The sequence below is a fragment of the Apiospora marii genome, assembly GCF_038362585.1.
Source record: "Apiospora marii strain CBS 49790 chromosome Unknown utg000004l_segment0_segment0, whole genome shotgun sequence".
Classification (NCBI taxonomy): domain Eukaryota; kingdom Fungi; phylum Ascomycota; class Sordariomycetes; order Amphisphaeriales; family Apiosporaceae; genus Apiospora; species Apiospora marii.
In genome coordinates, this window is record NW_027117375.1 from 381,520 (window position 1) to 397,220 (window position 15,701).

The window sequence follows — 15,701 nt, forward strand, 5'->3', positions numbered from 1 at the left end:
ACGTAATGTACAATCATACCATCTCTTAAACAGCAGGGTGAATATGAAACGTAATACATTGGTATGCATCTTATATACAAGCTACCCCTGAACTACATGAGCTACCGCTATTTGAGCGCCATTCAGAAGTTCAAGCACGTGGTACTTCCGCGAGTACGCTTTGATACCTTAGAAAGACTTCCAGTCGACCGACTGTTCCCACGCGTACGCTGCTTTGAGTACGGTCATTTCATCCCAAAACCTCCCCACGATCTGCATGCTAGTCGGCACCATGACACTGGGATCCGCCTCGGAAGGCACGAAGCCAATCGGCACGGCCAACGCCGGGTGGCCGGTCCCGTTGAAGCTGGCCGTGTTCTCGGTCATGCCGCGCCCCGCGTCCATGTGCGCGACAGGGCCGGCGTCGGCGGGCGGCAGCGGAAACGAGGCGCGCAGCGTCGTGGGCAGGAGCAGCACATCGTACCGCTCCAGCGCTGCGTCGTAGTCGTCCCGCAGGCGCCGGGTGAGGTTCACGGCCTTGCCGTACGCGAGCGGGTACTGGGACCAGCCGAGCTCGCCCGCCAGCAGGCCCTCGTGGCTGAAGGCGCTCATCTTGCCCAGGGCCGCCTGCGTGTACGGCAGGTTCTTGCGGGCGGCCAGGTCCGTCAGCATCACCTGGCGCCGCCCCGTCGCCCGGCCCAGCATCCCCATGTGGTTGCCCATCTTGCTCAGGACCGAGTAGATGAGGCGCGACGTGGCGTGCATGGGCACCGACACCTCCTCCACTGACGCGGCGCCGAGCTTCTCCGAGAACACCTCGGCGGCCGCCAGGAACTTGGCCTTGACGGCGTCGTTCATGGCGGCGCCTTCGAGGCCCTCCTTCAATATCCCTATGCGCAACCCCTTGGCACCGTCGACCCCGCTGGCTCTTAGCTCATCCGCGTACCGAGGTACCTGGCCCGGAAAGGGGCACCCAGCACCCTGGCGGTCGTCGAGCCCGTCCGCGCCGGCCAGGACCTCGAGCAACGTCGCGCATTCGAGGCAGGTGCGGGTCATGGGCCCCACGAAGTCGACGCTCGCGTCGTTGCTCGCAATACCGGTGTAGGGCACAAGACCAAAGGTGGGTTTGAAGCCATAAAGCCCGCACATGGCGGCCGGGATGCGCACGCTGCCGCCCTGGTCGCAGCCGATGCCGAGGTCCACGGCGCCCGAGGCTACGAGCGCCGCCGTGCCCGAGCTGCTGCCGCCCGCCGAGTAGCCCCGGGCGTAGGGGTTGTGGACGGGGCCCGTCGCCGCCGTCACCGACACGGCGCCGCGCGACAGGTTCTCGCACACGGCTTTGCCCGCGATCCGCCCCCCGGCCTCGAGCACGCGCGTCGCGACGGTGGCGTCCGTCTGCGGCGTCCAGCCCTGGAAGGACTCGGTCCCCAGCAGGCAGGGGACCTGGGCCAACGCGATGTTGTCCTTGAGACACACCGTCTTGCCCTTCAGCGCAGCCGAGGACGGGCTGGCGTGTGCGCACTCGCACCGCCACGCCCAAGCATTCAAAGGATTGTTCACTCCTTCTGGGAAGTGGACGTTGAGCCTGGGCGCGAGGTTGAAATCAGGTGATGGCTGGTAATCTTTTAGATAAGAGGCAATCATGTAGTTAGTCATAAAGAATAAAGAAAAACGATCAAGGGAGATGCTGGGCCAGAATACCATCCATTGCCGAGACCACCTCAAAGGTCTGTCGTGCTCTTTCGAGTAACACGGTAAAGTCATCTACATCTTGCCCGGGTATTTCATAGCCAACTGCCGTCGCGACTTCTTCTACGTCTTCTCTAGTTGCCGGCATGCTTCTAGCCGATGATCTTGCAGTCCAAAGCGAATGGGAATAAAGACAATAATGACCAGGTTGCTTACATCAACAATTCAACGATTGCATCTGATCATCAACAAACAGCATGCCAATTGTCGGAGCTTTACCGTGCACATCCGACTGCTATGTTCGGAGTACATCCGACCCGATCCTGAACACCCCACAAGGTACAGACTACAGACAGCCATCTCCATCGCGGCACGCATCTTACCCTAACAGGCAACTCTTACAGCAAGCATCATCACTCTTAAGGAAACCAATATTTTTGTCTTTGCAAGTCTTCGCATTTTCTAACCCTGGGAGGGAGCTTCTAGCCACACCCCGGATCTTGCGTCTAAAGCAATGTCTACCAGTCTTTGCTGCCCTCTCCTGACAACCAAGGCAATATCTTTATGCTTGCTGTCGTGTTTCATTTCCGTCATCTGTATGTGAGCGAAAATGCTTCACGGGTATCTCAAAAAACGCTCTTTTGCCGCCTTGCGAAGCAAACGCCAAACCAATGCAAAGTAGAAACCGAAAACATCCTGCGCTCGCTGCATGACACAACCCTCATGCCTTCCACTTGCCAACTTCCACAAGGTAACACCGAGCAGAGTCGTCACAACCTTTGTTGGGCATGCATGCCCAACAGACATAAAGTCCGCAAAAGAAACCGAAAGACAAGGGAGGGATTGTGGCATCACTGAAAGGGGTTTTTGGCGTTACGCTTTCGGGGTGCCGAGGATGACCCGTCTTTCTGGGAGCCTGTCACCGTCTTAGCCCACGACGGCAGTCTGCTGCTGCCCTGTCCCTTGATTTGCGCCCTGAACTCTTCGAGCGCGATCTGATCATTTCGCCGGTGCATATTTGCAGGTTGACTGCTGGGTGGGAAAAAAGGCCGCCCCTGCCCAGGATGGATCTAGTGATTGTGTGTCAGATTAGCAAGTGCCGAAAGGAGTCGCTGCCTTCAGACTGTGTATATTGTAGACCCGTAATGCAGGTCCGATTTACTTGGTCGTAGAAGTAGCAAACATGAAAGTTGAATGGGGGTTTCCTACTGTGCTGATGTTATTGTGACGGTGAGTGGAAATTTCCTGCTCCCAAGAAGCCTGGGACAGGCTTTTCCAGGCATCTCGCTTAGCCACGATCTCACTGGCTTCCATCTGAGCGAGCTTGGTAGGTGTCAACAAGCCAGCAACTACGGCCTCGACGAATCTCGGCTCAGCTGACGAGTCCATAACCGCCCACTTTGCCTCGCGGACACCCTGTATCTGTCTCTGGTGTTGCTGTTGTTCAAATGCCGCAGCAACTTCATGAGCTACTGCCCGACGTCTCTCGATATCGGCACCCGGACCTTTCGCTAAAAAGATTCTGCCAAGCTCGTTCTTAAAAGCCGGGAGATTGTCCCAATAGCTGTTTGCCTGCCTCAGCTGCGTGGTGGCACCGGGAACAGGCGCGACAGAACCACCTCCTGGCACTTGCTGCACAGTCGGGGTCGGTGGATTGGGTGAAGCCGGCTGGTACATCGACTGACTGAGGGGTGCCATTGTCTGGGATGTTCCATTCACTGTAAAGCTTCGGCTAGAGGTGGCAACTGCAGGAGCGGTGCTTCGTATACCACCAATAAGAGCCTGAGATGGGTTCGCCCCCAAGAAGCCTGGTTGCGGAGTACCTGGAACGGCAAACATGTTGAGGTGCTGCGGCCGTGCAGTAGCAGCAGCTAAAGACTCTGCAACGCCGTTACTGGTGGGCAAAGGCTGGCCCTGTCGTGCGCGGAAGTCATTGATCAAACGTTGCGCTTCCATTTCTTCTTCTTGCGCCAGGACCTCTTCTTCGAGGGCTTCTTCCTCGAAGGCATCCGTCATCACGATCGATTTGACCTCCGAGCCCAGTTCCGAGTTAAGTATACCATCCAGTATGGCATCCTTGCCTAGATGCTCCATCACTTCTCCAGGCTCCGGGTCGCTTGGCATGTTGAACAGCTCGGCCAGCCGTTGTGCTTTGGGGATCGGCTTCTGGTCGTCAACAACGCGTTGAGCCAGTTGCATCTTGAAGATTTGCCTATGATGCAGTTTCATGTCAACAGTCCCACCGCAAAGGAGGCGGTAAACGAAGACGGGCTTGGTCTGGCCGATTCGAAACGCTCTGCCTATGGCCTGCTGCTCTTGTTGCGGATTCCACTTTGAATCCATAATCACAACCCGATTTGCTCCTGTGATGTTCAGTCCCATCCCTCCTGCCGTTGTTGAGATCAAGAACACCTCAAAATTCGACTCCACTGCGTTGAAATCTCGCACCATACCCGGGCGTTTGCTGGTTTGCGTTTTCCCATCGAGCCGTAGATAATGACAGCGTCTGCTATATAACTTCTTCTCCAAATAGTCCATCGTTTTCATGGAATGGGAGAACACCAGCACTTTGTCGCCTTTATCCTTGCTCTCATCGAGAATTTTGTTGAGAAGCAGCATCTTTGACGAATAGGAAGCCTCGTTCAAGTCCCCATTAGGCATTATCTGTAGCAACTCGCTTACCAGCACAGGGGGTAAGTTGACTTTTTCTGTACCGTCGCATTGTGGATAACCTTTGTCTTTCTGCTCCCTTAGTAAAGCCCTGAACGCACCTGGGTGGTTGCAAAGCACGGTCAGAGTAGTGGCACTAGCAAGCAGCGTTGAAGTACTGTTGTCACCTGTCCGGTTGAACTTGATATAAGCCTCGTAGAGTGCACGCTGGAGTTTGGTCAGCGGGACACTGATGACGAACTCCATCTTCGGCGGGACGTCGTGATGCAAAACTGCGATGGTTCTTCGATGCACCTTTGGCGCAACCGTTTCCTTGAGGGCACGCAGTTTCGTCAGTGCCTTTCTCTTTTGGGCACGGGTGCTGTCCACAGATAGACCCTCTTCAATCGGTGTCGCATAGTCGTGGTCGAATTCTTTCTTGCTGGAAAGATAGCCAGGGCAGACCCAATTCAGCATTGAGTAGTAATCCTTGACCTTGTTCGCCAACGGGGAGCCGGTTAAAGCAATGCGTGTCCTGGTTCTGAACTTGATGGCCGCGTGGTGTAATTGAGAAGCCTCGTTCTTCATCATGTGAGCCTCATCAGCTACTACAATGTTGGCCTCGTCGAACAAGTGACCCGCCAGCTTAGGGCTTTGCGCGCAATTCTTGAATAGAGTATAACCTATGACCAGGATTCCGCCGTACTTGGCCCAGTCGACAATCTGGTCCTGTCGATCTTGAGGGGATGTATCAGCATCAATCTTGTACAGATTCTCCGACTCATTCCCGAGTATCGGATGCCCATCTGGTATCCAAATCAGAAGCTCGTCAGTCCAGTTGTTTACAAGTCCAGGCGGCGAAAGGATCAGTGTTCTGGATTCTTTCAGCTCATCCGGAATCTGGTTGGAAATCGACGGATCGTCAGATGCGGCTGCATCTGCAATCGTGACCAACAGAGTGATGATCTGCATCGTTTTGCCTAGGCCCATGGTGTGTGCTAGGAGACAGCCTTGGCGGCTCTGAGAGTCCGCCACCAACTGGTTCCACATGAAACGAACTCCTTCGATCTGGTGCTTCTTAATACGGCTCGCAATATTATTAGGAACGTAGATGAAGCCCTGGTCGTCTTCCTTACTCTCATTGATGAGAAGGTGCGAGTTTTGACTAGCCTCTGAGTGTCCTTGGGCGGCAAGTTTGGCACGGAGCAACTCTCGCCGTTTCGCTTGCTCCTTGACACGAGCTTTGTCGCTGTCTCGTAGATTCTGGGCAGCCCGATCCCTTTGAATCGGTTTACGCTTCTTGGATGGAGACACATCGGGTTCCTCCTCGGGTTCCTCCTCGGTATCGACATTGCTGTCATCCGAAATTACCTCTGGCTGCTCTAGCAGTTGGGTAGCAGGTGCTTCACCTTCTGGCTTTGTGCTTGCAGGGCGGCTAACCGGCGTGGACGATGGCGTATTGTTACCGGCTGATCGTTTAATTTGCTTAACCAGCTTGCAGTAAAAATCCATAAACTTTCGGAAGTGCTGTGTTTTGCGGGCCAAGTTCAATTTTGCTTCTTCCGTCACTTGCCAGTACTTCCTCGGGTTTGGTGCGTGTCCGTCGGTGTATAGGTCGAATAGCATCGCCATGTAGCAGGACACATAGTAGTGTTTTTCGTTTTTAGATTGGCCGTTACCCTTCTTTTCGCCCTTGGAGTCGAATGGAGGACTAGTCCATTGATGACCAAGGTGAGGAATAATGTAATCTTTCCAGAGGTCTAGACCACCATCTTGTGCTTCCTTATAAAGTTTACAGATGCCGAAAATCGATTCTCGGTATTCATGCGGAAGCTCAACCAGTTTGTTCTTCACCAGCTGACCGTAAGGGTTTCGAGGCGCAGGCGAGAATCCGGGAGATTCTTTAATGGATTTCCGGGCTAGAGACATCTGAAGGCTGGAAACCGGTTGGGACGATTGACTTTGGCGCTTGATACTTGGTAATTTCTTTTCTGGAGTAGTCAGATCCACATAACCCAGAGGGTATGAGGAACGTCGGGGCGTCGGCGTTTCAGGGGGGTTTGGTGCTGCTGGTCGCGAGGGTGCAGGTGAAAGATTCACCTGAGTAAGGTCTGTGACTTCATCCAGAGCGTGGTCGTTGCGAGTATGATTACCCAGCACGTCAAAGAGGGACGGTGTCGAGCGGCTGGGTTCATCCACATGACCATCGCCTGCGACCTCTGCCATCAGGTCATCTTCAGCTTCAGGCTCTTTGTCACCTCTTGGGGGAGTTGATCCTGGGTTGCCAGAGGTAACAAAACCGGCACCCACCGGCTCAGAACCTTGGACGCCTAGGTCGTTACCAACTCCTCCATCTTCACTGTCTACCTCCATGTCATCCGCTGAGGGCACCTCTTGCGAAAGAGGCGCGGAACTATGTTCGTCTTCAACAATGAAGTCATCGTCGGAGTCGCTCATGAGTAGGTCCCCTTCGTCTCCGTTGATTGTGGGTCGAGGCCTTTGTTCGCGCTTCTTGGCGGGCTTCCGAGTAATGTTGGAAACTCTCTTGGGTTCTGACGGTGACTTAATAACCTTGAGTTTCCATTGTGCCGCTTGCAGATCTAGCACAGTGGGTTCAAAATTCCCCAGACAGGACTTGACATCAGTCTTATTGCGCCACTCCTGATTGTTCACCTCCGCACGGAATTTGGCGAGGCGTTTTTGTAGATAGTCAACGTTTTGCTGAGCCATGTCGCGAGCCCATTTCAGACCATAGCGTCGGGCGATGTTCCACTCAGTATTTGCACGACGCTCTAGCTTGGGCAGTTTGCGCTCAGTCCAGTTTGCGATATAACCGTTGATGCCTTCATCAAGAACCATGTTGACATCATTTGATGACAGCGCCGTGCTCGATGCTGCCATGGCCTCGCATTCTCTCTGCTCAGCCTCGATCTCCGCCCATGTGTCCGAGTCGTATTCCTCATCGCTATCAGACTCCCCAAGAAGAGGTAGTACTTCGCCATGATCGGGGTTGTCAGCTCCAAAAACAGTATCAGTTTTCGCAGGTCGGCGGCTGGCTTCAGGGTCCGGCAAAGGGGAAAGGTTTTGGCGTCGACGTTCACGTTGGGCTTGTCGATGGGTCTTTTGTCGGACTTGTCGTTTGTAAAGTTGATTGACTTGCCGGCGCCGACCAGCAGGGACCTGTGCCCGAAATGCAAACGTTGTATCCGCGTCGGTCAAGGGACCAGAGTCGAAATCCACGACATCGACACGTGTAAGAGAATATTTACCAAGATACCAAGACTCATCGGAGGTACTTTGCCCGCTTGCAGATACGTTTGTCGCAGTGGTATCAAGAATGGGTGCCTCAAGAAAAGGGTTATCCCGGAGCTTGCCTTTGCGCATCAACTGCTCGATAACAGTATCCGCCTGAGTAGGTATAGCTTGGCTGGCCAGCCCCAGGATTTGGCTGGAAACCTGTAAAGGCTCAATCCTTCTCTTCTTGCGACTCAATGCATTGTTGGCTGGTATGCTCTTAGGAAGACCGTTTTCCTTGGGACCATCATGATCTAGGATGGTAGTCGCTGCGGCTGTCGACTCTTCGGTCGCAAGAATTGGTGCTTGGACAGGCTCCACGTTCGACTTGGCATGATGTTCCAAAGCTTGCGACATCCGCTCTGCCTGAAGCTTTCGTTTTCTGGTTTCAATGTCTTCCAGCTCGTCGTCGTTGTCCGACATATTCACATCCGCATCCTTAGTCTCGCCCTCGCTCTCGCCGTCATCTTGATCACGCTCGAGTAAATACTTCTTGTATTTACGACTGTGACGCCGAAATTGCGAAATGGCATCCCTCAAGGTGCTCTTGTGCTTGTTCGCTTTGAGGCCAAGATCCTTGAAGAAGCACTCGTCATCTGCGTCCTTGAGGAGACTGATACCATTTATCAGGTTATCCCTTAGCGCATTCTCGAGACGGGTAGGGTCTGGCAAAATTGGAGGGTCCTCAAACGGTTTCCATGATCGTCCGCCAGTGCATAGTTCCTTCACAACTCGATCGGTGTCCCAATCCCAGGGATCAATGCCCCGGCCTGCTGAGGGCGCCATTGCTTCGATCCAACAGTGTGCAGTAGACACCTGCCAAACAGGTACTTGCGCCCAGCCTAACAAATATTCAGTTCAGTAAGCTCTGTATGTGTCAAATGTTGGTGCTGGAGGAAGGATGATGACCAGCGTGACAGAGCAGCTGGGAAATAAGGAAGGTGGGGGTATGTATATTCCAGATGGGAGATTCGTACGGTGACTGCAAAGCGCCAATGAAGTCCAGAATGCGCCCCTCCCATGCAGCGACTGTATCCCACTCTCAAATGCTAGTAGATGGTGCCGCCTACCTTTTTTTGGTAAAAAATAAGTACGGCTGCCTGGGGCATCACATACACCCTGGGGCTCCAAGATCAGGACGATGCAGGTGAGAGTGGGCAGTGGAGGCCAGAACTGTGGTGCTGAAGATGCTCAGATGGTATCGGAAGCAGAACCCGATCCGAACGGCCTTGAACAAGTAGAGTCGGCGCAAAGGCTTGGTGGAAACGGGAAACTTGTGTTATGCTGTGGTATCTGTCACCCGCTCTGGTCCTGGAAATGTTCTGTTCCAGAGGATGTAGGCATACAGAGGTGGAGAGGACGGAGGATTGCGTGAATGTTTCCCGGAACAAAAGACAGGAAAATGGCATTGAAGCAATCGTTGAGTTTGGGGAACAATCGCCGATCAGGGGGGTTCGTGAATGCAGCGGTCGAATCGAATCGTTGGGTGCTTTCGAATCGTGGGTGGTTGGAACAACAGAGATGAGGTCGTGATTTATCTGGTTGTGAATTTCGACAGGTTCATTGTGCGCGAAGGCGGACAATACATTGTAAGGCAGTGAATACAATTGTTGCTCCGACCCGATTGTTGCCCATTTTCGAAGTGAACAATGGGTGAGGCCTCGAAACAAAATGGGTTCGGCAGACTGCGGTAGGTGAACCACACGGGCTGATAGCTCAGTTCATGGGATATCCATCGGAGGATTGAAACCAACAATATACGCGCCTGCGAATAAGGTGAGGCGCGACTTCCTTAGGACCAAGACACGGACTTGGGGTCGAACCGCGCTAAGGATGTTGCAGTTAGCGCTTTAGTGGTGGGAAGAACCTGAGCTGACCAGTGAGCAGTGCTGAGTAGTAGTACCAGTACCGGTACCAGGTAGCAGGGATCTTAGCAGTGCGCCGAGCTTGGATGAAGTGGGGGTGGGGCAAGGCCGCTGCTTTTTGATTGTTTGATTCATCAATTCACCGGCGGGTGGTAACTTCCTCCTCATCTACCTGCTTCCATGTGAGACAAGACAAGCACGAGACATGTGGTAAAACTAACAGGAAGCCGTTGGTGGCCGAGAACTCCTACATATGCACTTCTATTCAATGCCCAGTATTGTGAAACGCTGCAACTGAAGATATTTGATTGATCTGCTTTACTGAGCTTGATTCCTTTCTTCCTGTCCACGTCCTGTACTACCACGAACCCCACATAGATTCTATTTAAAAGCACAGCTACAGTGACCTACCATTCGTATGCGACCCAACTTCATTTTTATACTAAAAATCGCTAAAATTTAACCTTTTTAAAAATTTATATTAAATTTAATTTAAAAGATAAGAAAGTAAGAATAAAATTCTTTTAATATAATTTAATAGTTATATTATATTAAAATTTTAAAATTTAAAAAATTTATTTATAATATAATAATTAAAAGAATAAAAATAATTTTAATTTTTTTATATTCTTATATAAATTAGGATAATTTAAGAAAATTCTATATAAGAAATTTCTTTTTTAAAAAAATATCCTTTTTATAATATTTTTTAAAAATTTAATATTAAAAGTTAAAATCTTAAAATTTAAATCTTTTAATAAAAAAGAAAGTATTAAAATTCTTTATATAATTTTATATTCTATAGTTAACTTGCTATAACTTTATAAAAATAGAATAAAATAGCTTTTTTTACGAGCATTTTAAGGTTAGGTCGTATACGGATGGTAGGTGTCTATAGGTTCAATGTGCATTGTATAGCATGCCGTGGAAACCTTCCGTCATCGCGGTAGTCAGGCGGGGTTACTAATAAAACAAATTCGCATTCATCTCATGAGAAATCCATCCCATTAATAAGCCACTCCGAAAACCGCCGTATTCTTTCCTAGAGCTAGAAAATTATAGAGCGTGAATATTCTACGCCTGTGCTCTGAAATAGCAATTGCTTCACCCAGGGCCCCCGGTTTCTCTTTTTAAGAAAATTTCATGTGGGCAAGTGCTAGTTAGGTGACATCATTCGCTGTTATCCCTACCGTCCTCAGAGGATAGGTAGATATTTGTGGCTAGCCCATTGATTTATATATCTACAAACTCAACACTTTATACAGTCTTGGGACCAGTCTACTCAAGATGCCTTCAACCATGCCTGCCGTTTACCCGCCTGACCTCACGACCTCCGAGGGCGAGAGGTTGGTCGAGGTGGTCAAGGACTGGGCCGCTGCCCACGGGCTTTCCGTTCGACCGCCACCAACCGTCGTGTCGGCCGAGACCGACCCCGTCGGTATCCTGTCGACGGCAGTGCCGGTGACGCTCTTCCCCAGCCCCTTCCCGCAGGTCTGCTTCGACCAGGGCAAGGTGGCCCAGAAGGCCTACAATGAGCTGTATGCCGCAATCAGCCAGGACGAGGACTTCCTGGCCCAGATCGTCAAAGAGTAGGCGCGCTAAATCCAGAGAAGCGGGTTTGAAAACAACACTAACAGCGACGTTCAGTATTGGCGATAGTGATGACTTCATCACAGAGCTGTGGAAGGTTCACCTGAGAGTTAAGGAGGAGGGATATGTCCAGGCAAGCAGCATGATACGTCTCACCAGCCCGAACAGTCTATACTGACAGGATCCTAGCATATGTCGCTTGGTCTATTCCGCTCGGATTACATGGTTCACCAAAGCACGCCTGAAGCAGATCCCCAGGTCAAGCAAGTCGAGTTCAACACCATAGCCTCTTCGTTTGGAGGACTTTCTTCGCAAACCTCGGCGCTCCACAAGTATGAGACTCTACCTTCTTCACCCAGCGGGCAGCCGAAGTAACCGGATTCTAGGTACCTTGCTGTAAACGAGTACGCACTACTGGAGCAGCCGATCTCTCAGGGGCAACTGACCCTCCCGACCAACCTGTGCACACGAGGTCTTGCTGCCGGAATCAAGCAGGCCTTCATCGCTTATGGCCAGCCGGCCACCGCCCACTCCAAGTGTGTCCTCTTCTTGGTTCAGGATGGCGAGCGCAACGTCTTCGACCAGCGCCACCTCGAGTACGAGGTCCAGTCGCCCCCTAGTACCATTCCCGTGTTCCGGCTGGCCTACTCCGACATAAAACAACACACCCAACTTGCCGAGGGCGGCGGCCGGCAGCTTCTGTATAGCCCGCCCCAGCTCCCGAAGCACACCTTCGAGGTCGCCGTTGTATATATGCGCAGCGGCTACGGCCCCAGTGACTACCCGGACGCCTCGGCTTGGGACGCCCGCTACCACATCGAGCGGTCCGCCGCCATCAAGTGTCCCAGCGTCCTGACCCAAGTGGCCGGTACCAAAAAGGTCCAACAAGTTCTCGCGACGCCTGCGGACGAGTCCTCAACCGGGCCCTCAATCCTTAGCCGCTTCATCAGCTCCGACGACGACCGCAACATCCGGCGCCCCCACCACACCGACGACACCATCGCCGCGCTCCAGCGCACCTTCACCAACATCTACCCGCTGGACTCTAGCCCCGCGGGCAAGAAGGCGCGCGCCATCGCCCTCAACGAGGAGCAATGCCAGTCGTACGTACTGAAGCCGCAGCGCGAGGGTGGTGGCAACAACATCTACCGCTCGGCCATCCCGGGATTCCTCAAGTCCATCCCCGAGGCCCACTGGGATGCGTACATCCTCATGGAACTCATTACACCGCCCCCTGTGCGCAACACGATCCTGCGCCTGGGTAAGCTGGAACAAGGCGGCGTTATTTGCGAACTCGGAATCTATGGTACTTGTCTCTGGGATCAGCGCGAAAAGCAGGGCCATGGCATTGTCATGAACGAGCAGGCTGGGTATTTGCTAAGGACCAAGGGCGACAAGAGCGAAGAGGGTGGTGTCGCAGCGGGCTTCGGTTGTATGGACAGCTGTGCGCTCGTGAGCACCGAGTTTGCTAAGAAAAGCGCCGAAAGACATGAATAGGTACCCGTGCTTGTAGATTATTCACTGCGACCACAAGGGCTTGCAAGGTTGGTTTTATGCATAATTAGATAGGAATGACAATGCATGAAAGAAATACTTGCTTCTTCACCAGAGTTCGAGTGTGGCAGTCACATGTGAAGAAAAACCAAGGTGCCTTGTGAAATAGTTTGTCTATTCGCTGAGTGGTGCAGGCAATGTTTTGCCCTTCAAGTTCTCCAAGGTGATATTCTCACGGAAAATGGAGACGAGCAGGCTGTCTATCTACGTTCTTCATGATCAGAATGCATCTCTTTCCCTTAAACCGCAAAAACGCCGCTCAGATGGTCCAGTTCATGTCAAGGGGTTCGAAAGGAAAAATTCATGCGAAGATGACGACGAATCGACCCTTGACTTCATTCGTTCGTCTCTTCCCTTCCGACCTTCACCGGTCTCTTGAATCCTGAAACTCCCATTGTCCTCTTTACCAGACCGATGAGGATCCACGTATAATGCCCAAAACCCTTGTACAGCTGTACAGCACACCCAACAGCACGACCATGACACTTACAAGCTCACGCGGGAGGAGAACGACGGCAGCAACAACAACAACGCCCCATCGACGTAGACGAGCAATGTGATGGTCGAAATTAGCATCACGAGACCTCGTATCATCGGGTGCGCTCTTGTGCCCGTATTCCCATTGACGATCACCTTCCCAGTCTGACGTTTCCCAGTCGTCAGACTGGCTTTCATCGGCAGTATCGTCATCTTCCTCGGGCTGGGGTTGTCAGCCAAATTGGAAGCCTCCGGGGAAGCCACCAGGTCGGCGACCACCACCAGCTGAGAAGCGGGCGCCTCCAAAGCCCTCTCCGCCTCCAAAGCCGCCTCCACCGTTCATCATGCTGAAGAGGATCTCGGGGTCAATGCCACCCATGCCTCCGCCCATGCCTCCTCCCATGCCGCCGCCGCCGGAGAACATGTCGGAGGGGTCAACCAGATCTTCACCGCTGTCATAGCGAGCACGTTTTCTAGACATACAATTAGCACCCAATACATCACATCTTGGTAGTTCTCGAGAACTTACTGAGGGTCGCTCAAGGTTTCGTAGGCTTCACCTATATCCTTGAAGCGCTCGGCTGCGGCGTCGTCTCCGGGGTTCTTGTCAGGATGGTGGACAATAGCCAGCTTGCGGTAAGCCTTCTTGATCTGGACATCATCGGCACTCTTCTCAACATTGAGGATCTTGTAGTAGTCCTTGCGTTGGCTCTTCTTGAGCTCAAGCTCTGCCTTGCGGACCTCCTTGGGAATGGTTCTGTCCTCGGGATCCATCTCTTGAAGGGACTTCCACTCGCGGACAGCATCCTCCCATCGTTCAGCTTGGCCCAAAGCATTCGCCTTTGTCTTGCGTGCCTTCATGTATTGGGGATCGAGGCTAACGGCTTTGTCGCAGTCTGCGACGGCCTCGTTATATTGCTTCAGCTTCAATCGGCAAAGCGCCCGGTTCTGCAGAAGCTTGGCGTTTGTACCACGGTTGGTAGGGTCCACCTCCAAGGCTGACGAGTATTTGTCAAAGGCAGCCTGCCACCGGCCAGCCTTGTAGTCGGTGTTGCCTTCTTCCTTCATGCGGTCAAGCTTCTGCACGGTCCGGAGCCACTTAACGGCATCACGGAAGTCTGGGTCACAACTGAGGGCCTTGCGGAAATGTTGGATGGCCTTGTCATTGTCGCCCTGGCAATACAAAGCACGTCCACGCAGTACCAATGCTTCGGGATCTTGACTGTTGAACCTGAGGAGGGACATGGCTACGTTCTGAGCCTCGCCGAGGGAGTTGATGCCGCCGATCTTGAGATGGGCTGCACCTCTCATCAGCTGCCACTTGCGCGGCTTCATCGATCCGACGCCTAACAGCTTTTCGGCTTGATCCAAGGCATGCAGCACCATGGAGCCAGAGGTGCCGTTGTGTAGAGCATCTTGGGCAGCCTTGACGTGCAACGACATTTCCTTGGCAGCGGCCATATCCTTGGCCGAGGCAGGCGGTTGAATGCGGCTGAAGGTTGTCAAGGCCTCTTCAGGTCGTCCTAAGCTGGTATAGATTCGAGCAAGCCGAAGCAGGAACTTGGGGTTGTTTGGTTCACGGTCAACAGCCCGCAGACAATCATCGAGGGCAGCTTCATATTGCCCGTTGGACATGTAAGCCGCGGCACGGTTGCTCAAGAACGTTGCCGAATCCGGAATTAATTCCACGGCTACAAGGGGAAAATGTCAGTCAAAATTCTGTCTTGTAAGCGAAGGGGCAGGGCAGTGCTGAAAAATTTCAGCAGGCTGTAGCATACCTCTGGAGTACTGTATGATGGCATTTCGATAATCCCTCTCCTTGAAGAACTTGTTGCCCGCAACCTTGTACGACTCAGCCTCGTCCGCTGTGGTGGGCACAGGACTGGAGGGGTTAGAGCGATGAGGTGGGGGAGCCGGACCCTCGTCATTTGTGGGCTCCTTGGTTCCGTTGGTGTTTGTGGGAATGCTTATGGGAACGGTGACCTTCTTTTTCGGAGGAGGCTGAGGCTTCGCCGGAGGTGAAGATGGAGGGGCGGCCGAGGCCTCTCGGTCAACGTCCATTTTGTCGAAAGAACTGCGGTCGCTCATGGCGGATAAGGCTGACAAGCGCTTGTACTCGTCGGGATGCAGATTGAGAGGATGTGTGTTGGGGTCAATCTTGTTTCGCCGCGATGAGGACGAAGAGCTACCGAACGAACGGGAGCTGCGAGACCTTGAAGACGAGTGGTGTGCAGCGTGTCCAGTGTGACCAGTATGTCCAGTGTGTGCAGCAGCAGCGGCGGCAGAAGTAGCAGCAGAAGAAGAAGAATCCCTTTGCTGCGTGGGCGGCGAAGCGGGTCGAACGGGCTTTCGTCCGACGGGTCTTGCTTGAGGGGCAGTCTTGATGGGCGACGTAGAGGCAGACCGAGAGCGATTGGCGTGTGGACTGCGATTCTCGTCGTTTTCCCCGGTCGCGTGCTGCTTGGTGGGCGAAGGAGAAGCAGAGGGTTTCTTGGACGAAAAAAGACCCTTCATTTGGAGGAGGGAATAGAAGATTCTATACGTTACTTTATTAAAGCCGATTCCAAAAAAAAGTTCCCACACCACCTCGAATGGCAGGGCCAG

General features: G+C 52.8%; 4 protein-coding genes across 4 annotated transcripts; 1 reads left to right on the top strand and 3 right to left on the bottom strand.

The window, feature by feature from the left end:
- Positions 1-168: 168 nt before the first annotated feature.
- On the bottom strand, positions 169-1,816 carry PG985_006058 (uncharacterized protein; the record flags this gene model as incomplete). Its single annotated transcript, XM_066825827.1, has 2 exons — positions 169-1,601; positions 1,681-1,816. 2 exons carry the CDS (start codon positions 1,814-1,816, stop codon positions 169-171), a joined length of 1,569 nt encoding a protein of 522 aa, XP_066685434.1.
- Positions 1,817-2,826: 1,010 nt separating this feature from the next.
- Positions 2,827-8,397, bottom strand: PG985_006059 (uncharacterized protein; the record flags this gene model as incomplete). Its single annotated transcript, XM_066825828.1, has 1 exon — positions 2,827-8,397. One exon carries the CDS (start codon positions 8,395-8,397, stop codon positions 2,827-2,829), a length of 5,571 nt encoding a protein of 1,856 aa, XP_066685435.1.
- Positions 8,398-10,775: 2,378 nt separating this feature from the next.
- On the top strand, positions 10,776-12,563 carry PG985_006060 (glutathione synthetase; the record flags this gene model as incomplete). The annotated part of the gene is made up of 4 exons (XM_066825829.1): positions 10,776-11,065; positions 11,124-11,193; positions 11,256-11,398; positions 11,453-12,563. The coding sequence occupies 4 exons, from the start codon at positions 10,776-10,778 to the stop codon at positions 12,561-12,563; spliced, it is 1,614 nt and encodes a 537-aa protein (XP_066685436.1).
- A 766-nt stretch (positions 12,564-13,329) lies between these two features.
- PG985_006061 (DnaJ-like protein subfamily C member 7-like protein) lies at positions 13,330-15,611 on the bottom strand (the record flags this gene model as incomplete). The annotated part of the gene is made up of 3 exons (XM_066825830.1): positions 13,330-13,570; positions 13,627-14,788; positions 14,876-15,611. The coding sequence occupies 3 exons, from the start codon at positions 15,609-15,611 to the stop codon at positions 13,330-13,332; spliced, it is 2,139 nt and encodes a 712-aa protein (XP_066685437.1).
- Between the last annotated feature and the right edge of the window lie 90 nt (positions 15,612-15,701).